The following is a 21,097-nucleotide window of genomic DNA, read 5'->3' as shown; positions in this document are numbered from 1 at the left end:
GTGAGTACTTTCCTGGTTACTACACCAACTTTGAAGGGATGTGCTATCTCTCCATCTCTTCTGCATTCTATGTGGCTAACTTCTTAAATCTGAGTTCCTGAGAACTGAACTTTTTTTTCAAGGGAAACTTCTTTTTTCATCCCTGGCCAATTGAATGTCTGTCTCTGCATATGGGTTTACATGCCTACTTGTCAATCTCTCTGCTTGTCCAGGTTGTTATCAAAACCTTTCCTTGGCAGATGCTTAAAATACAACCTTCATCCATCTCTACAGCTCAGACATTTCACTATCTTGTTTTTAAATTGAAATTCTCTTCATAGTGTTGTTACCTTTCTCAAAATCTATCTTTACTTTGGATCAATCTTCCTCTTGTCTGCTTATTGAACAGCAAGAAGAAGAAAGAAGGCTTATTGGAAATGTGATGGCAACTGATATCCTATTCATATTTCATTAAATTTAATAACAAAACTTGACTAGAAATACAAGGATTTTACTGGATGGTTTTTTCAGCAAACTGACTTGGTTTTAAACTAGTTTGTACTGTCGTAACCATGATGAGAGAAGATTTAAGATGAAGTAACTTATCTAGCCTGAAAAGCAGTGTTTACTCCTCAATTATTGTCTGATTAAGATAGGATGCAAATTACTTTAGTATTTAATTATTCGTTTAATATATGAGCCCCTCAGTTATGTTTTAATCAAGACTGCATGTGTGTTGATGCCAGTGATGCAATACAGTGAATCTGCTAGCCTTTTTATAATAAAGTGGAAAGTCCAATTCAGTTTTTTATTTACATTGTTGTCTATTTCTGTAGTAATATCAAGCTTTGTAATATGCATTTTAATAAATGTATCATCTATTAATATATTTGTGAAGTCACAGATTTTACTTCTCCTTTACAGCTACTCTTTAGAACAAACTGAACAGTTTCTGAACTGTGTTCTGGAGGCAGATCCTGTAAAAACAGTTATAGCTAAAGATAGTGTTCAGCAAAATGAAATTGTCTCTTCCTACAGTGCTGCAAAGAGCCGGGAGAAGAAGGTAATTTATTTATTTCTTTTGAATAGGAGGTACAAAATGTATCGAAAGCTGTATTAATGACAGTACGCTACAATGCACACTTAGCTTCAACATTGCAAATTCCTACAGGTGAAAAAAAATAAGGAAGAGGATGATCCTTTGAGTGAAATATTTCAAGATCTTGAGTATCCAAAATATGCTGATTTAAGAGCAGAAGCTTTTTGTCACCAACAGCAGAGAAAGGAATGTTTGAAAAAGGCTGGGGAAGCCTATCGCATGGGTATGAAGCCTGTGGCAGCATTTTATGCACATCAGGTAAATGTAAATATTGTGAGTTTTACCTGAGTTGATACAGGTACTCAAATATTCAATTAAAAGTGATAAAAAAGATAACATTATGTAGCACTTAGTCACACATGCTCATTGTCTCATAGATTTCATTCTCATGTCAACACGCTTGTAAGCAGCAAGATTTGTGTCCATGTGCTCTGGCCAGGGTTCACTCTAGTGTGACATAGACTACAACAAATATACATCCTCTGTATGTCCACTCCTCATAATTGGTGATGAACCATTTTTAGACACATCTTTTGTGCTTTTTGGGAATCAGACAGGTATTAAGATGTGATCTTTGGCCTCAGAATCTTGCTTACTTCATCCTCCATAATTCTTGGTCAAGATTGCTGGCTGCTGTCTTTGCTTCCTCACTATCTCTCTTGATGTAGTCTGTCTTGCATTTGGATAAATGTGGTGTGGTATGCCATGCTTTTTGCCATCCATCTGGTCTTGGACTGTAGATCTTTGGCTGCTCAGTCTTGTGTGCCTTGGAGCACAGGCTCTCTGGTCTTGATTCAAGCACATTTCTTGATACGTACCAGTTTGGTTACCATTGATCACATTCTTGATTGTAAGTATCAAGTATTCTTGTAATCGTTACTGTGCATTGGTTTCTCAGTGCCCCCACATGAGAGCCGTCCATTTACAGTTCATTTAAACCACTCTTAAAAGTTCTGTTACAAAGATCTTCAAAGGCAATAGCTTTTCACTGATCTAATAGCATGTAAAAAAATGGTAAGAATTCACATTATAGAAGCATTTAATTCTAAACTATGTGTCACGTCATGACACAAAAGAAAAAAAATCACTTGAACTTGCTTGTCTTAAAAAACTTTTCTTGTAATTGGTATAACATATCACACCAAATGTTTAGATTATTACCATGCTTGTAGGAAATACTGATTATTGCTCTTTATAATGAACTCTTTATGGTTTTTATTTATATATTCTTGAAGTTTGGAGAGATTCCAAATGAAGGGCTACATGATTTTAAATAGAAATATAATTTTAAGTCCTATCTTTCATTTTTAGCCATAATGACAAATACAATTGGGAAATTTAATATTTTTTTTTTTTTTAGGTAATAAAAAGACAAACTAAGGTATCTTTATTACTGAAAAATATTTTATGCTTAGGGAACTTAACCTGTCTTGGGAATCTTCTGCAAGGTAGAGTTACGAAGCCAGTGTTTCTGGTCTGACACTAATATACTTTGGTTGCTCCATTTTAAGAAAGTGTAAGACAGATCATCACTTTTGTTATCTTGAGCCCTTGTCAGTCCAGTTCCTGGAGTTAAGTCTGACTGTGCCTACAGATTTATGAAGATGTAATTTGTTACTTCAGTCCCTCCAATATTATCATTGCAAGGTTCATGGGAAATACTTGGTACTTGTTCCCTGTTTAATGTGAACAATTCTATACTTCTCCTTGCCTCTAATTCTAAGAGGAAGTGTATGGACCTTGTCGTCACAAAAGATTTGTCAAACATATTAGGAGAGATAATAGGCAACTATTGTTTAAAAAACCATTTTTTGCCCTTGTCTGATTTTTAGGGAATGTGTTCAGAAGAATTAACCTCAACTGTAACACTTAGCAGGTTTCTCATGGGCTATTGGGCAAATTCTCTGCCATGGTTTCGTTAAATCTTTACCAGATACTTTCAGAAAGTTAAAATTCTATTGTTAGGGTAATAAATCTGAAAATCAGCATGGAGTGTAACTTTTTAACTCACGTGAAGACCTCACGGTTTTATGCCTTTTCTGTCATTTTTCTTTCTTGTAAGGCTTTTGTTACAATTTCCTCTTTGTGCCAGCTTTGAGTAGTTTCTTAAGAACAGATTTTGTGAAATCTTCTTGTGAGTAGGTACCGCTGAGCCTCTTCCAGAAATTCTGTTGCGATTATAAATGTTCTTGCTTCAAACTGTGAGCTAAAAGCACCCCGCCGAGGCTGTCATTTTGAACCCAACAAGCAACGTGGAGCTTAGATTGTGTCTTGGCATGTAATAGTTGCTATGCTTCTGAATAAAGGGTCGCCTTCACGAGCAGAAGATGAAAGAAGCCAACCACGCTGCTGCTGTGCAAATCTTTGAGAAAGTAAATACTTCCTTGCTGCCTATGAATGTGTTGGATCTGCATGGTCTCCACGTGGATGAAGCTGTGAATCAGTTGTCCAGAGTGCTGCAGGAAAAAAGTGAAGGTAGGAGGAATAAACTAATAATTCCTGCCTCCTAAAAGTTGTCACCCTCATGTTCTACTAAGAAATCCAGATATATGGCAGTGTTGGGGGAATGAATGTCGTTTGGTAACATGTAAAAACAATTGGCTTTTGTGGTGGTTTATTTTTGCTTTCCCCATGGAATTGTTTTTCTTTGATTCTTTTGCTCACTGTCCTGCTGCCTGCCCGCTGCCCTCCACTCTCCCTGTGCTTCTTCACAAACTTTATTTTTCCTTCTGTTTTATCTCTTATTTTTTCATTGAGGGCTTAATCTGTCTTTCCTGGCATTTTTAGCAGAGTTGATAACGTAAACTTGTCATGTTTGTATTGCTTTGTCAGAACTACATTGATTTTTTTTTCCTTAATCTTTAAAAAAAAATCATTACGTTGAAATTCTAACTGCAATGATTATATTGTTGTCTTTAGTTTTCATATAAAAGTGTGTGATTTATGCTGTCTTTCGGTAGCTTCCATATCAATTTGGCAGCTGGATCTCTTGAGATCAGAATACTGCTGCTTCCATAAATATGATTTCATGCAGTTCTGCTTCAGGGCTTGTTCTTTGTCCCAATGGAGTGTTCAAGTACTTCATGAGTGTTCTTGCTGTAAAAAGATACATTTTCTGCATTATTAGTTTACCCTATAAATTTAAATATGCTGGGAATGCTCTTATATTTCTTATGCAAGGTACCACTGCAGAAACCTAGATTTTCTTTTTGGAAACTACTCCACACAGTAGAAAAAAAAGTGTTCTGTTGAGGCCTTAGATAATATTTTTCTTTTAACATACATCAGAGGTAATTAAATTGCGTTATCTTGTGCTATTCCTAAAATGACATTTGTATACTTTAAGCTGAAAACATATGCTTTTAAGAGCTAAATTTCCTGAGCTACACTTAAATCAGGGGTCCTGTAATGATGGCAGGGGCTCTGAGTTCAGTGCACTCACCCAAATCTAAAAAAAAATATAAATTATTTCTGTGTGCATACATGGGAAAGGGATCAATGCCAGGTGCTTAGTGCTGACGTAAACTAATATAAAACCCAAATACAGTTAAGCAAGAGGGAGAGAGGGTAGATGAGGAGAAATGTCATGTGAACTAATAATCTCAAACTAGCTGATCTTGGCTTATTGTGAGAATCCAGTTTAATTTATATTCTTTTCTTCTTTTTTCAAACTCCTTATTAGTTGAGATGGCTATGATCTCTGGGAGAAGAGCAATTTCTTTTTTTATCAGGGCTAGATGCCCTAGTAAGACTCATGAGATGTGTTGATTTGTGTGCTCCAGCATAGCAGAAGTTAATCCAAATAAGTGTGACTTAAATGTAAAAAACTGTGTGGATTTATATTTTCCTTCTTCCTTTCCTCATCCAATAAAATATTATTTAATTGTTCAAATTAATTTAAGACAAAACGTGCAACAGCAAAGAGAAGTGTCACAAATTAGCTGAACTACATCCACCTCTTAATTTTGCAATTTTAATGTACATCACAGTGTGTAAATTCCAAATGAGGTTTAGGTGATAGAAATAGTTAAGCTGCTGTGAAATTAAAATCACAATATGCATGTTGCAGGTAACCTAGACTTAAAAAGCTTGACTATATTTTTTCAGAGTAGTGGAAAAATGGCTATGCTTATGTAAAAGATGCCTAGCCAGCATGGGAAGAGAGTTCTCAGAAGAATGGATGGAAAGGTTGTACTGAATATGGAGTCTCTGCTGAGAGAAGATTTTAACCGTTACCATCCCTGATGTTACAGAGTACCAGCAGACTGGTGGTAAACCATATCTCTGTGTTATCACGGGAAGAGGAAGCCATAGTCAGGGAGGAGTTGCTCGCATCAGACCAGCAGCTATCAGATACCTCACAAGCCACAACTTCAGGTGAGTTTAGATTTTGTTACTGATGTAGTTTTTCTTAACCCACATTTAACTAACTGAAAACTGACGTTAGTTTTAGAATACTGTTAAACTACTAATCAGATCAAGGCAAATCTGTTGTTTCATAAATCCAGTGCAATTGTGTGGCACAAAAGCATCTTATATGGGACTCCTATTAAATGTTAGTTTTTTTCTCTGAGTTAGATTAGAACACTGTGATTTAAACTTGTCCAGCATAGTTTAATGACAAATTTCCATTCAAGGTTGCCAGCTTTACTGTGAAAAGTTGTTAATCCTGCTTGTTATTGATCTCAACAGCTACTTATGTGGGACAGCAATTTAGCGAGTCTGAGTTGGCATCAGTGTGTTTGCTGCTTTTTCTTTGCAGGAGTTCATGAAGATGACTGTGAAGGTGGAATTCAGAAATAGAAAAGACTTTCCTTCCCATTTCCTTCTTACTTTACTGAAGACAAGGCAGAAAACTTGTTTTGAAAGCAGAGGGAGTGAAAGGGGAGCAGGAAGAGAAGAGCAGAATGAATACAACTAAGAGCATTAGGCAGCTCTTTTCTTTTAATAATTTTTCTATTCGCAGCTCTTCACCTCTCCAGACCCTGTAAAATCCTCCTTCACTGTCACATCCAGAGTGTCAGATTTCCTGACTCTCAGATGCATGCATACTTGACTGAGAACCTTATCACTTTCCATATGTTTGATGAGGGCTGATAGAGATGGCATTGCATGTAGCTTTCCTGTTGAAGCTTCATCTTTTCTCGGTTCGCAGGTTCACAGAAATAAAACCAGGCTGCCTGAAAGTCATGCTGAATTGAAGAGCTGTCGAGAAGAGAAGAGGAATATAGAAACTGAAGTGTCAGATTACAGCTATGAACTTTCTGAACAACTGCAATAGTATTTTTTAATCTATTTCAAAGGACGATATTTTATTTAAAATGGTCTCAATTTGCGGCAAGTGGTTTTGTCAGTATGTTTCGAGGAAAATTTTTGTGTGGAATGGATCCTTTTTTGAACCTGAAAAAAAAGAAGACACTTTGAGGATGTCAATCTCAGAAATGCAGATTAAGAATTCTGCTGAGCGGTATATGATGTTTTAAAGGGAATTTAAGGTACAATTTTTGAATATAACTTGCCTTCACAGCATACCCAGTCTATGTCTTTGACTTTCAGCTGTTTTAATTGCTGTGGATTCTGTGCTTTTAAAACATAATGTTATTTTGTTACTCAGAATTTTGTGCTAAACCCTTCAGAAGAGCATAGGGGAGCATCACTTGTTAACTGCTGATATTTCAAATCCATTTCCAGCTGAGTGCTGAATATTTCCAGGTTTCTTCAAAAGTCTAATGTTGTCTCTTTTGGGTGATTATTTTGTGATGGGCTTGACAGGTTTTATTGTCCTTATTCCTTTCTAAACTTCTCCTGATATTGATGGAAGTTGTGTATAAAGGGCTGTACGTTAAGACTTAACTGTGGTTTTAATAATTTTGCAAATTTACTGTGACCTATTAAAGGGAAAATTACTGTACTGTAGTTCAGCCTCTACATACACATAGGTAATGTTGTAATTTTGCAGAAAATACCCTTTTTTTAACCATTTTACTGGATTAAAAGTGTTTCTTCCTTAACGACTTTATAAATAACACGAATTGAGTACCACTTCACTTTCCAGGGGTGTTGCATTTGATAATTTCCTTATAGAAAATAGGATTGTCTGGGAGATATTTCCAATGTATTTTTCACATCAAAGTGAATACTAATACTGCAGTAATAACTGCCTAACTGAAAAATCTGGGAGTACAAAAGCTATTCTGTTGTTTTGGTGTTGCATCAGCATCTAGCAATACCTGTATAAAAAAAAAACCCAAAACAACAAAGAAAGCACCTCAAACAAAAGTCCCCCAAATGAAATCTAAACATCTGTACTTTGGCAAGTGTTTCCAGTAAGCAATCAGAACTGTTGTTTTAATATAAATATCTTTTAGAATGCATTACAACTTTTAATTACCACTTTGCCTTTTGATGAATATTTTTATTACAAACCATTTAATTTTTCAGACTTTTTCAGAACAGGTATGAGTTGTGTGTTAGGAATAATAGTAGTAGTTTAAGGATTGACGTGAGGGGTTTTTTTGTTTTTAAACCACTTTTGTGGTAAATTTTTATCCAGGAACTACAGACACATAGAATTTGTATATGAACCCATATGGATGTGCAAGTTCTGACATTTGTATGCATGGGTAGTAATAAGTAATAAGGAAGGAACTTCTGTGAGGAAAGCTGTGCACAGGAATAGGTATCACTTGAAAATCTGTCTGTATGAGTTTCTGACAAACTGAAAGACGTGATGTTTCCTGAATACCCACATTTACTGTAATATGTCCACAGTGAATGCAGTGTACAGTAGACTTAAGAATGACTTTGTCGTGCTTCAACAGACACAATAATCATGGTAATTTCAAATGGAAGAATAGCTTGGATAATATTTAATCAAAGGGGCTCTTACTGGAATAACAGACTGTCATAATAGGTTTTATATTTTTTGTGAGTACTTATTTCTTCTGAATTGCGTCACTTCTCCTTTTCTTTCTCTCTGGGCTGCTCTGATAACCAGTAGGTGAAACACAAAACATCTGTACTCCCCAGACAGTGCTAGTGGAGCTGTTTCTGTCACTGCACCATGTCCTGTGAGGTGAGGCCCCTGCTCCGTCCTCTGTGACGGTGCCTAAAATGGACCGAGATGTCATTTAGACACTTGGACGTGAGACAGCTGTTCAGACTCTCACCTATGCATTGTTGCATGTGCTAGAACTACCTAAGTGGAGTGAGGATCTTTCTTTGGGACTAAGGAACTTCCTTCTGCTCCTGAAGACATTTTCCTTAGTGCCATTGTTAATAATGAATGGAAGTGCAGGCTGCCTGAGACAGCTTTTTAAGTGCAAGTCGCTGTTGGTTGTCCTGAATAGCTGAGTTGCTCAGCAAAGGTCCGGGTGCATGCTCATCTGTTGTGTGTTGAGCTGCTGGGTGCCCAAGGCTCACAGAAATGTGTTGTAACCAGGGAAGAGCCAACACTTGTGGTTGTTTTGGGAGGGGGCCTGATTCACACCATTCCTGACATGGACAAAGACAGCTTAGATTTCAGTTCAAAAAGTGAGCAGAAAAAGTTGTCTTGCCCATCTGTTCATTGTAATCTAGTTGTTGACAAGTTTAGCCTGGAGTTGAGAAACACAACTTTTTACCTTTTTCTGGCCGAGCGAAGGGGACAGCAATTGCATTTAACTCTCACTTCCCCAGAAATGCTCTAATCAGCATGGTCAGGAGCATTCTTGAAGCTGCCACTTCTTGAACCTTTTTTGAAATCGCCACTGCAAGCTAAAAACACCCAATCAAGGGGACAAAAGAGATTGAAGAATTTAAAAGTGCATAAACAGTCTCTGTAACAGCACTAGGACTTTTCAGAGCAGAAGCCATTCTCACTGTGCTCCCGTGTCCCTCTAATATTATTTTTTTGTCTTTTGAGTAAAAAGTCCTATTTGGATAAATGCATTAAAAAAAAATGTTTAGGGCAATGCCTCGTTTCCACTCCTTCCTAGGACAATTTGTTTTTTCCAGTTTGTGAAAGTCAGCAGAGGAGTACATAGCTTAAGAGAAATTTGGAGTATTTCTCTTTCTTCCTGTCTCCATTGCCCCTTTGGGTACGGGGTGAGGTTCACTAAGGTACTCTGAGTACCCCTATCTGGTTATAGGTTGATCACTTGCCTAGTATAAATTATTTGATTACGGACTGAACTGTGACAGAATATGATTTAAAATGCAGAACACATGCAGAACCAGTCTTGCCTCTATTGAAGCTGATGTCAGAGACTCCATCAGCTTCAACAACTTGAGATGAGGCATTGCAGGTCGAACTTGGAGAAAATATCATGAGCTCCAGCCTTTTTCTTCTCTGTAGGAGCTCAAGCATGTGTTAAAAGCTCTGCTGGATGCAAAATGGGGCAGACAATTAGTGCACAGGGAGAAAGAAAACAGGGTTTTATTAGTAAGGATCTCCATGCCTTTAGCTACTTGCCAAACTGTCCAGAAGAAAAACACCACTGGACTTCGACTGTTTTTGTAGTGTCTATCAAATATAGTTGTTTCAAAGTGGTATTTCAAAATAGGTTACATTTTAGAACTTAAAGCTTCTCTGATGTCTTTTGCAGTTACATCATTAAGAGTCCTGAAGTATGATGTAAGTTCTGCATCGTCTTACACTTTTAATTCAAGTAGCACTTAGCAGTATTGCCACCAGCACTCTGAAGTAACCTGTGACTGCTGAAATACCTATTTAGTGTACCACTTTTTACCTAACTCTTCAACAGCATGTGATTGTGATGACTGATGGCTTTTAATATGTGACCATTGGTTTCTTTTTTACAAAAATACTTAAACATTTATCCCAGGTTTTAATTGAGGAAAATAATGTTTTTTTTAATAAAAAAGAATAACACTTGTCCTAGCATCGAAGAGTGACCTTACAGTAAGGAGGAAGAAAGAGTCCCAGAGGTGCAATGAAGGTCATTCTACTAAGCAATGTTAAGTGTTTAAAAATACATTTCCATTGATTGTGAAAGTACTGGGACAAAAGTGATTGTAAAAAAAAATTTAAGATACCTTGATAATACATTGATGACTTTGCCTTTTGCTTTTAATAGTATGTGGTACAATTTTATTTGAACAGTGTTTTTATAGGCCTCTCGGTGGACACGTCAGGCAAAGTTGAACTGGCATTTTTTTGTGACTGTTGGATGTCCAAGTCGCAATGGTCCCCCTGTTTGAACAATGTCCAAATGCTCTGGTTATAATGTACAACATCTCACTAGAACTAGAGCACCTGGAGCATCACTTACTGCTCTGAATCCATACAGTGTCAGGGAAGGTCTTTACATGCTTAGCAAACCTACTTGTTCTTGAAGGTTTTACTCGAGGAAGTAAAATGTAACCAGTTTGTTGTTTATTCTTGCCACAGCACGTTGTGGTTAGGCAGGAAAATGTCATTGTTTGTAATGGCAATGGAGAATCATCATAAATGTGACAGGAGAAATTATACATGGACTGTATGTTACTTGTGTCTTCAAAAGCAGTTCACACTTCCTGAATAACGTTGCCCTCTTGGCGGAGCTGAGGAGGTGCTGGAATACGAACGCTGCTCTTTGACTTACCACAATTCCTAAGGAGCATCTTCTCTTTAAAACAACAAACACAGAAAACACAACCAAAACTCGATTGTTCACATAAACTGTGCAGAGGATGGAATGACTTACATGTGAATGTGCTTGTGAAAAGACCTAGTATTGCAGCTTCCAGTTGTAAAAGCTGTTAGGACCAGTGCATTGGAAGATATCATTGTCTATTTTTAAAGTAATACATGATTTTTTAATTTGTATAAAGCTGTACTTTTGCTGTTAACTCTTTCATTTTTTACTGAAAATACAATTTTGTAATTTGCATCTAGAATTTCTAATGTGAAAAGGAATTTACAGAATCTAGTTTAATAAAGGATTTTTGTCACAAGTATAGCCTCCTGTCTTTCCTTGGAGACTACATTTCAGCTTGTATCAGGTTTTGTCAAATAGTAGTCTTGGACTTCTGCACGAAAGCCACTTGCCTTGGTTTCAGGATACCATCTGTAGGGAGATGAAGCAACCATCTGCAGTTGTAAAAGGGAACAGATTTGTGGCCTGATTTTAGGTGTTGTGAGTGGGAGCAGAATGCTCACATTACTGAGAATGAGGGTCACAATTTCAGGGTATTTTTTCCCAGAAGTAGCTGAAGAGATGCTGTTCAGACCGGACTAATTTTGTGGGAGAGTGAAGGAAGTGGTATGCGTCAAGGGGAGGTGCAGGTATGACCACTGTAAAGAGAAGAGGTCGGGGGAGAGAGGCGTTCTGGATACATCTCATTTAGCCTGAGATCATGGGCAGTGACAGTTGGATCTTAAGGAAGCAGTTGCTGTGTCATCGTAGATTCAGAGCTAGCAAGCCTGGCCTTCCCCAAGCCTGCTCTGTCCAGATCAAGTGTAGATGTTCCTGTGCCATGTTCCTGGGAGCATGGAAAGACACACGGGAGCAAAGTGTTGGCTGGAGTCCAACCTGGTTTAGTGACTTAAGTTGAGGACAACTGGCTTCAACTCGAGTTAACTCCTGCAGTCAGTCATGCCTGTAACTTCATTGCCTTGTAGCACAGAGAGACTGCAGAAACAAGCCAGGTTTGTGCATTTGCACAGCAAAGCCCTAACTAATAAGTTGATAAAGACAGTGGGGAAAACAGGTTATGGGAAAACATGAAAGCTTGGCAGGTGCTGGCTTAGATCCGACGTGGCTGATTGTGAGCCACAGCTACCAGACCACAGAACTAGTCAATACCTGGTTGGTTGTGTGCTCCTTCCGTATGTGATTCTTTGCTCTGGCTTGAGGTCCAGCTTGGAAATTAGTCTCTCTGGTTGTCCTAAAGTAGAGGTACTGCTCCTAGACTTCCCTTCTCTCTCGAGGCAGGAAAGCAGTTCAATGTGGAGACATAGTGTGACTCCTGCCTTTGCTCAAACAGTCCATCCTGATTCACCAGCTGCTGTTACAGTTCATACCGTGATTTCCTCTGTGCACTGGGCTAGCTCCGAGCTCTCTGCTTGCAGCTAGTTTTCTTTCTGACAGCTCTCTAGAGGTTTCTGGGAGTCCTTCTTGCTATTTAAATATGAGAAGTGGAATATTTAGTCTGTCGTGACTCTTGGAAATAATTTGAACTTCAGACTGAAAATCAAAGTGTGGTAAAATAAAAATATTGCTTGAGGAAAACAGAATTTTTCAGCCCAAATCACTAAAGTACAATTAAAGGTTCTATCTGCTGGTGAAATGCATCAGGTGACTCAACAATAGGTGGTGCCCTTGCCAATGACATAGAGTTATGGTGGCAGCAGCTTTTTCTGTGCCCTTAACCAGAACTGCTGTTTCTCTGTATGACACGCACTAAAGGATGTTATTACACATCACGTGCTCTTTGTTTCTTCCTTAGAGAGAGAATGCTGTATTCAGAGCATTGTTTTGGTGACTTCTTTTCTTCTTTATAGATGGGTGGGGTAGGGCTTGTTTTCAGAATATACTTGTTGCTCTGTGCTAAAGACAAGTTCATTTTGCAATTGGATTTGAACATGGTAATGTTGGGGTTTCTCCTTGATCTGCCCTATGTTGTTTTTTGTAGGTTAGTTGTCTGGATGCTTGAAGAAATCTGTCTGTTTAGAGACTGGCACAAGTATATTGTGCAGTTTGGTGAAGTCCTGTGCCGCTGTGGGTGTTGCTGGGGGCTCAGAGTCTTCTTGAAAACCCTAGTGGGGGAAGAACCCTCTTGCTGTTGTGTGACTTGTGCATCGTGGGGCCTGGTTGGGCTAGCAACGGCTTCTCATTCGTTGCCATCATTAATTGTGCAGGTTAGGTCAGGAGAGAAGTTCCCTTTTTCCTGTTGCCTGAGCAGTGTCTACATGGCATTGAATCTGGGAGATGCTGTCTTTTGAAGATTATCTCAGAGTGCCTTTCCCATAAACAGAGCCTGTGTCTTTAGTGAATAACAGGGACTTTGGCTTTCCAGGAGTGTGGCATGTAGCAGCCATCTCCCAATAAGGAAAGACATTCCTTACCAAACTCATGGTGCCTCTTTCTCCACGTTTCTGCCAGAGCTGGAAGGCTTTTACCACCACCTGGGCCGATCTACCCTGTCTGAGTTCTGAAGAGCCTTTGGGATGCTGAATCAGGTCAGCAGCTTTTCTCTCCCATATCTAAATGGAAAATTCATTAAAGAGATGATGAAGGAAACTACAGGGCACACAAGTACCGTGTAAGTGGATAAGAGTATTTTCAAGAAAATCTGTGGAGGCATGTGGATGGGCCACATGTGAGGGGGCATGTTGCCAGGTGCAGGCACAGGCCCTGAAAGAGCTGTAGGGGAGCCTGGCTACTAGATCCAGCCCAGAACTAAAACACTGCTGTGATGAAGAGGAAAGACCTATCATTGCATGAGGGGCTTTATGGCAGAGGATGGATAGTGGCATGGAGTAGGGGCATACCAGTGAATTGAGAGGAGGGCAAATGCTAGAAGGGATCTGGTAAGCTGATAGGGAAAAGTGTGGTGGATGGACAGTGCAGAAGTGTCTGGGAGACCCTGAGACTCTGCAAGACTATGTAGTAAGGTACCATGCATGGATGGGGCCCTACTGCCAGGGCAGCCCACTTCCCCCAGAACCAGCAAAGCAGTGCTGGTGTATCCAAACCAGCATCTCCAAGGAGACTGTTGTTGGGGTGCACCACTTGGAGGTCTTGCTGAATTAAATGTGGTAGGTAGGGCTCAGCACCCTGTGAATGACTTGTGTTGTACTGAGTTCAGATGTGGGGTTTTCTTTCAGCTTTATTTATGTAGCTTTGATATTTTAAGAATGCTACAGATCTCTGTCTTGACTGAGACAAAAACAATATTATGGATTTTGGGGGTAGAGAGGACTTGCAGCTTTGGTAGCTTTTTGGCAAACAAATGGGGCTTTTGGCATCCATTCCACAATGGACATTTAGGCGATCCTTGCCACTTCAGGGGTTCAAAAAGGCAGCCATGTATGTCCCCAGTGCCACCACAGGTCATGGTGACCTGAGTCCCTTGCACTGTGTGGTTGTTAAACCGTAGAAACAGAAAGGACTGAGGGGAAGCCGAGGATAAGAGAGACCATCTGTCTTTCTTCTCTGTTGTCCTTGGCTATTTTGTATCCTCTGTCATGGTGTTGAGTCTAAAACTAGATTTGTATATTCCTTGTGAGTGGAGAATGTTTTTTTCATATGGCTCAGGAGACATCTTACACGACTTGAGGAGCACTAAAATAATAGTAAAAATATTAAATGCTGATGCACTTTCTCTGTGTGATCAGGTTGTGATACCTACAACTTTTTTTGGGCAGTGGGACATTTGAGTGTGGCAGTGCTGCTATGATAACTGCTTCTACAAGCTTGGTAAGCAATTATATAGATCATTATCATTTTTGTGTCATCTTGAGAAACAGGGCCCTCCTCTTTCTTACACTCCCAATTTGGTCTCTAAATGGAGGAATGGTAGTCCTGTCAAGTCAGGCTGTGGGAGCTAAGCATGACAGCATTTGCTCTATATTGGCTAACTCACAAGGCATTACTTCAGATTCCTACCTGTAAGTCAGGTTAAGAGCAGTCTTCCTCACTTGTGTGCCCTTCTTGCCCCTCCAGATTATCCCCTTTACTGTCTTGCAAGCCAAGGGTGACTGGGAGCTTCAGCATTTCAGCATTCTGTCAAGGTGGCCATGTAAAGTAGCTTTCTTGATATACTGCAGAGAGAACAGAACAGCCCTGGAGGGGTGATGCACCCTGGCTGGCAGGGAAGCTTCCCCCAGAGAGCACTCTGGGAGAAATTCAGGGCATCTACGCCAGGCTCCTCTTCTGAGGTACCTTCTGAAGGGAGGAACATCTCCATGTTCATGCACTAGAAAGCAGAAACTGACTGGTGAAGTGGGCAGCCTGAGGCTGCACAGTACAACTATCGTCATCTCCTTCAAAAGAGCATGTGGGAAAAGCACATTCAGAATAAAAACAGCAGCTGCCTTTGGTGTACTGATTTTCCCAAGAGGAGCTCCAATGTCTTCTGACTGCTGGGACAGGAGGCCTCGTTTGTGCTGATGTTTCTTATTCTGACAGGGCTCATGTACAGGCTGCAGAAGCAATGACGCAGGGCAGCGCTGCGGGGTGGAAGGTGTGGAATTGGAATGAGGCTTGGGGCAGGAGCAGGGAAGGGAGACGGGAGCACCCAGCCACCTTTGGTGTGGAAGCTGTGTGCTTGATGTCAACGTCAGTGGGGTTCCCCCAGCCCAGGAGCCAAGCTGCCAGGGGATGCAGCTCCCCGGGGCACTGCTGTTGCACCGGCATTCTAGGTGCTGCTGGAGAGGCAGGGCAGGGCCCCTGGGGTGGGCTGGCCGTGGGGCCTGGCAGCAGGGCTGGTGAGAAAAGCCGCTTCCTCCGGCACTTCTCTGCAGTGACAGAGGTCAGCTCTTCGCCCTACTTGGCAGAATGAAAGGAAGAAGCGTTTCCTCAGCTGTTCTGGCCTCCGCTAGCGTTTTGTCATTTGGGGAGCACCTCGGCTGCAAGGCCAGGGCTTGAGTGTGGAAAGCTGGCCTGGCCCTGAAGCCATGGAATAGGCTTGGACTGGGCATGATGTTACAGAGAAAATCATTGAAGCAGCCTCCACTGTTTCAGCAAAGCCAGTGGGATTATTTTTGTATGACATGCAGATGGGGAAAGGAAGTGTGAATGTCCCTGGGGAGTCAGAAAATTGCAAAAGTCAGACAATTTACAGAAACAGATGTGGGCTTGCATGCTGTGTGTGTGGAAGTATTGGCCAGCGGGAGAGGACTGCCCCTCAGACCCCAGGGCTGCTGCATGGGGCCTGCCAGCCCTGACAGCCCCTGCTGGGCTCCCCTCAGCCTGCCCCACTGCCCTGGCCCCCAGCACCCTGCCTGCCCAGCCATTCCAGCCCTCTTCCCGATGGCTCCACGGATGCACGGCCACTTTGTGCTCCTCGGGGCTGCAAATATCTCCTGAGAGTTCCAACAAACAAACAGCAGTGGGCAAACACAGAAGAAACCTTGTTCCCTCATTAGAGCGGAGAGGTATCTGGGGACTAGGTACACAATTTTGGGGAAGAAGGTTGAATTTATTCTCAGTGATGTGACAGCTTTTATGCTAGACTGTGTCAGATCAAGAGATGGGAATTTTGGGGCGACACGTTTTTCTATAGTGTCCAGTGAAAGGACTGAGGATAATGGACATAAGCTGGGCTGCAAAACGTTCCACTGAAACTCAAGGAAAAACTTCTTTCCTGTGAGAGTGAGGGTGCCCTGGCACAGGCTGCTCAGGTAGAGTGTGGATTTTCATTCTCTGGAGGGTTTCAAAACCCACCTGGATGTGTTCCCGTGTGACCTGATTAAAGCCAACCTGCTTTAGCAGTAGCATTGGGCTGGGCTAGACCATCTCTAGAGGTCCCTTCCAACACTCACCATTCTGTGATTCTGTGACTCTGTAAATTAAGTAACCCTCAATGCACTTCCTAAGCACGCTTCCCTTTCAAGAAAGGGGAAGTAGGTTTTCATATTGCCCTGGAAGAAAACACTTCCCATACATTGTCCAGACCACCAGTTCCGCGCTGTCGTCATGGGAGGAATTGTGCCAGCAAGTTAGCATGCCAGTTTCTGCTTATCAGATACCAAGAAAAAAAAAGTGTGTAAATGTTAGCTTTGTCACACAGAATATGTTGCTGACAGCCTGATCTCAAGAGGAATATCCCACAGAAACAGCTGATCAGTAACCCGTAGACAGCAGGAAAGCATATAGAAGTAGCAAAGAGTAGTTCTGTAGTTAAGATTCAGAAGACTGTGATCTCAGAAAATGGGAAAATCTCTGTCTGCCTTATCTGCACAAGTATATGGAAGAGAGTTGTATCAGTTTTGAATAGAGACTGGATAAATGTGGATGCCCAACCCAAATGTTTGATCATCATTTGCACGACTCAGGGTTCTCTGCTTTTGGCCTGAGAGGTCTGTGCTCCTCCACTGTGCCTAGGTCTGAGTCTCTCAGTGCTTTGTGCCTGTCTCAACACTGTTGCACCCAGAAACTGGGCATCCTGGGGCCAAATCGCTCAGAGCAGAGCTAGCTAGAGAGCTGCTCTGTGGCCACCTGAAGCATAGTGCAATCCTGTCTCTTAAGGCAGCTCCATTTCTGTGTTGCAGGGGTGACAGATCTGCTTTTGCAGGGCAGATGGATGCGGTCCTTGGCCAGCTCTACGTGCTAGGTATGCCGGCAGTGCCCAGGCTGTGGGTGTCCCATGCTGCCCCTTTGCCTCCCAATGGCCTTCACATGGGCAGGAGGGAAGGTCCATGGGGCAGGAGTGGCATTTCAGGCATGCTCCTGCATTTGGGCTTCTCTGTCAGGCATGCCCATCCTCAGTATGCTAGAGGGCTTTGACTCATCCTCTGAAGACTTTTAGTCTTCCCCACATGACGTGCCAGGAACCCTCCTCATGCTAGGTTTTGGATTCTGTTTTATCATCACATGCATCAGTTTGTGCCACTGCAGTACCAAAACCAAAGAGTGCCTAACTGCTGTGCTAGCGTGCTGAGGAACCAGACTCCAAACTCATCAAGGCAAAGTGGTTAGTAGTGTGAGAGTTTTACCAAAATCCATGTAGCAGCTGCATTTTCATTTCCCCTTTCAGATTTAGTTCTCTGACAGTGAGTAATGCTGTGTAAGTTGCTGTGCCTGGTCCACTTTAGAGGCTTTAGCAATGCTCTCTGCCATGCTGGGAGGAAGTCTCCCTTTCTCTGAGGTATCCGTTCCTGGGAAGGGAGTGCCTTCGCCCCCAGATTGAAGCAGATCTGAGCAGTCTTTCCCCTGTATTGCAGAGGAATCCAAGGGAAAGTGAACAGCCCCATCTCAGTTTTCCCAACATAGAGCTGACTAATTGACCCATACATTTTTCCTATCTTCTTTTGAAAGTGTTAAGAAAAAAAATACGTCTCCCTTTTTTAACCAAATAAGCACACTTCTTATGTGTTGTTTTTATATCTCTGGTTCAATGCACATACATAAGCAACAAGCAACTTTATTTTTTATGATAAAATGATAATCTAAGACAGGAGAAAGACATGTGGGGCTAAATACAATGGGTATCAAGTGTTGTGGTTTGCCTCCTGAGCATTGCATGTGCCGTTCTATTTGAAAGCAGACCAAAGTCAGAGCTAAGCAAGTCTGAGAACAAAAAGGAGATCAGGCAGTAGGGATAGGAATAACGTCCTTCCTTAATCCCACAGTCCTTCTTAACATCAGCAGCCTGCTGATTTCTCCAAACGAGACAGAAATCGGTGGATCAAGAGACAACTGTGACCTTTTGTTGTAAACTGACCCCTGTCTTTACATGAAAAAACCTTGACAACGTTATTTTACATAATTGCTTGAGGTTTAAGACTTCACTTTTTTTCTGTTCTATTGACTTACTTTTAAATGCAAAAATAATCTGCAGACCTTCAGTCCATCCCCATAAATATTTTCCACAACAAAGTGTTTGTTTCTGAAAGTCCCACATGAGTCATATTGAGTTTCAAAAAAAGGAGAAGCAACGTATTTTTTAATGTATTAACAATATTCTCCCATAGCCAGATGTTTCCCTTCATTGCACAGCATGAAGTGGTGAAGAGCAGCAGAAAAACTGCAGTAAGACAAAACCCCCCCAAACCAGCAAGGCTCAAGAGAAGCGTTTCAGGCTGCAATACTACACCTATTGTACTGGAATACTACACCTATTGCTCTGGAATTGCTTACATGTTGTGTAGAGACCAGGGAGCTGAGGGTGTCTTTGTGAAGTTCTGGGTCACTAGGAAGTAAAGTCACGGTGTAAGGGCATGAAGCTTGCACATCCCTAAGAAAAGTCTCAAATTTTTATTCAGAAAACCTCAAAAGAGCGGAAGAAGCAAAAATAAATCTGACATTCAACAATTCTGGGGAAGTTACAGGGTCAAGATGCTCCAGTAGAGGAGCACAGTGGAGGGAAATGAGTGGGAATCAAGACATGTTACAACACGTTTCTTATTCTACAGTCTTGTTTTTTTTTCTGAGCTCACTCGATTCAGAAGTTGTTTATAAAGTATTTTACAGATGGATGCGCTCTTTATCCAAAATGCAAACTGCTTAGCCAGATGGCCTCACATCTGGATTAGTCTGCAGCACAAACCGGAAAAGACCAGTGGCATTTTTAAGCAGCTGCTATCTGTAGCAGACCTAAAATGGGTGATGATCACCAAAGACATTTATATCAATATAATTTGTGAATGATATTTATTTCTCTGCTTCTGATAAGCCACAGTGTTCTGGTGGAAACATTTCAGAACGTTTGGGTGTCTGACTTTCTTTATCACTATCGCAATGGAAACTTATTGCCTGATTGCATGCACTGGTATTGGGAAACCCAAACCTGGTTAAAAACAGATTAATAGGTGTTTAATGTGAAAACTAAGTAACAGAAGTTCCCACATAAACTGATAAAGCGCCGAATCCCCTTATCCAAAATCCTGTCTCAAACTAAAAGGAAGATGGAGGCTTTTAAGAAGATAGTATTCCAGAAACACCTTCTGTGAGCCATCCTTCCTCACTTTCATTCCTGTGATAATTAACTGAATCAATTTCATTTCACAGGGAAAAGAAACAAATTTATTCCCCATTCTAACTATGCAGCACTGTTCTGCAAGCTTACTGTCAGCAGATTTACAGCATGCTCACACAGGTTATATTATTTCAGCAGCTATTTATATTTTTGGCACAAACTGCCTTTACATCTACACATAAATTATCTCTTTATTTCCTTTTTTGCTTTGTCTTGTAATTTATTCTGTGGTTTTTTAATCATTCTTGGAAGCGGTATGACTTTACCTTGGAATGCATTGCACTGCCCTAATGTGAACCTGGACAAATTCGTTAGCTGTCTTCAGACAGTTCCCATCCTGCAAGGAGCACAAAACGCGTGGTTTCAGATCTGGATCAGGCAGGATGGTCCCTACTGCTTCATGGCTAGGGGTGATCTGAAATGACTTCACTGAAGCCAAAGCATTTTCTGAAAAGGACTCGAGTTCCTTTTCTCTGCTCCAGGGCCAGTTTGGAGGCTGCTGGGGAACCTACCGCTCATGCCTCTGACTGAGGAGCAGAAAGCCCACTGTGCTGCCCACTGGGGCCTCATGCAGTCAGCTGTGGGCCAACTCTCCTGCTGTGCCTGGGCTCTTCTGCTGCTCCAGGACTGTAGGACAGGAATGCTCTCCCTGCTGTCTGATTGCCTCATCATCTTAAGTCGACAATCTCTTGTGCTCACGGCTCCTGGAGTATGGACCATAGACATGGTGCTTGAAATCTTGAAACTGTCATCAGAGCTTTGCTTTCAGTGTTGTGGTAGGAAAGCTGGAGGTGATGGGAGTCTGGCCAGCTCAAGTTGTCTGTGCTGGGAAAGGTGGGATTCTCGATGCCTGTGCTTCGTCCTCCTGCATAGCCTCCTTGTGCTGGCAGAAGACATGCATGCTGGTAACCAGTGCTACTGGAAAATCCTCACTAAATTACAACAAATACCTGTAAACCAACATTGAATCAGCCCAAAACTGCCTCTCTTGGGTTTTGCACAAGGTCAGCTAAACATGTATACTTTTTTTAAAGGCAGGGCCATATTCCAGCTTGCATGAAAACATCCCAAGTCTCATTACTGCTCCTGGAGTGAGAATGGGACGTAGCAGTGCTGGGCAGTGGCCTGTCTGACCCTTTTCTCCCAGCATGTGTGGGAGCTGCTGGGCTGTGCTGTGCCATTAACTACTGTAGCAGAGAAAGGGAGGCTAGAGGAGCAGCCGAGTGTAAAAAGAAAGCTTTCTACAGCCTGGAGAAATGTCCCCCACCCCCACCTTTAAGGTTTTTACATCTGCTCCCATAGTCACCACTTATACACTCATGTACCAACCCACAACAAAACCCACACAGGCAGAGCTGAGGAGCTCTCACCAGGAAGCTGACTTACCCTAAACCG

The 21,097-nt window shown here is 41.5% G+C and overlaps 1 protein-coding gene across 5 annotated transcripts in view; it reads left to right on the top strand.

The window, feature by feature from the left end:
* N4BP2 (NEDD4 binding protein 2) overlaps positions 1-10,995 on the top strand; it is a 43,070-nt gene extending 32,075 nt beyond the window's left edge. For 4 of the 5 annotated variants that reach the window (XM_061994211.1, XM_061994212.1, XM_061994210.1 and 1 more), the window contains 5 exons: positions 904-1,042; positions 1,151-1,336; positions 3,385-3,553; positions 5,332-5,455; positions 6,234-10,995. In XM_061994211.1, the coding sequence (XP_061850195.1) occupies positions 904-1,042; positions 1,151-1,336; positions 3,385-3,553; positions 5,332-5,455; positions 6,234-6,279 (664 nt within the window). In that variant the 3' untranslated portion in view covers positions 6,280-10,995. The other variant, XM_061994213.1, reaches the window with a different exon arrangement.
* The last annotated feature ends 10,102 nt before the right edge of the window (positions 10,996-21,097 follow it).

Source organism: Colius striatus, chromosome 3 (genome assembly GCF_028858725.1).
Source record: "Colius striatus isolate bColStr4 chromosome 3, bColStr4.1.hap1, whole genome shotgun sequence".
Classification (NCBI taxonomy): Eukaryota; Metazoa; Chordata; class Aves; order Coliiformes; family Coliidae; genus Colius; species Colius striatus.
The sequence above is the reverse complement of the archived record's forward strand: the minus strand, read 5'-3'. Positions and strand labels throughout refer to the sequence as shown.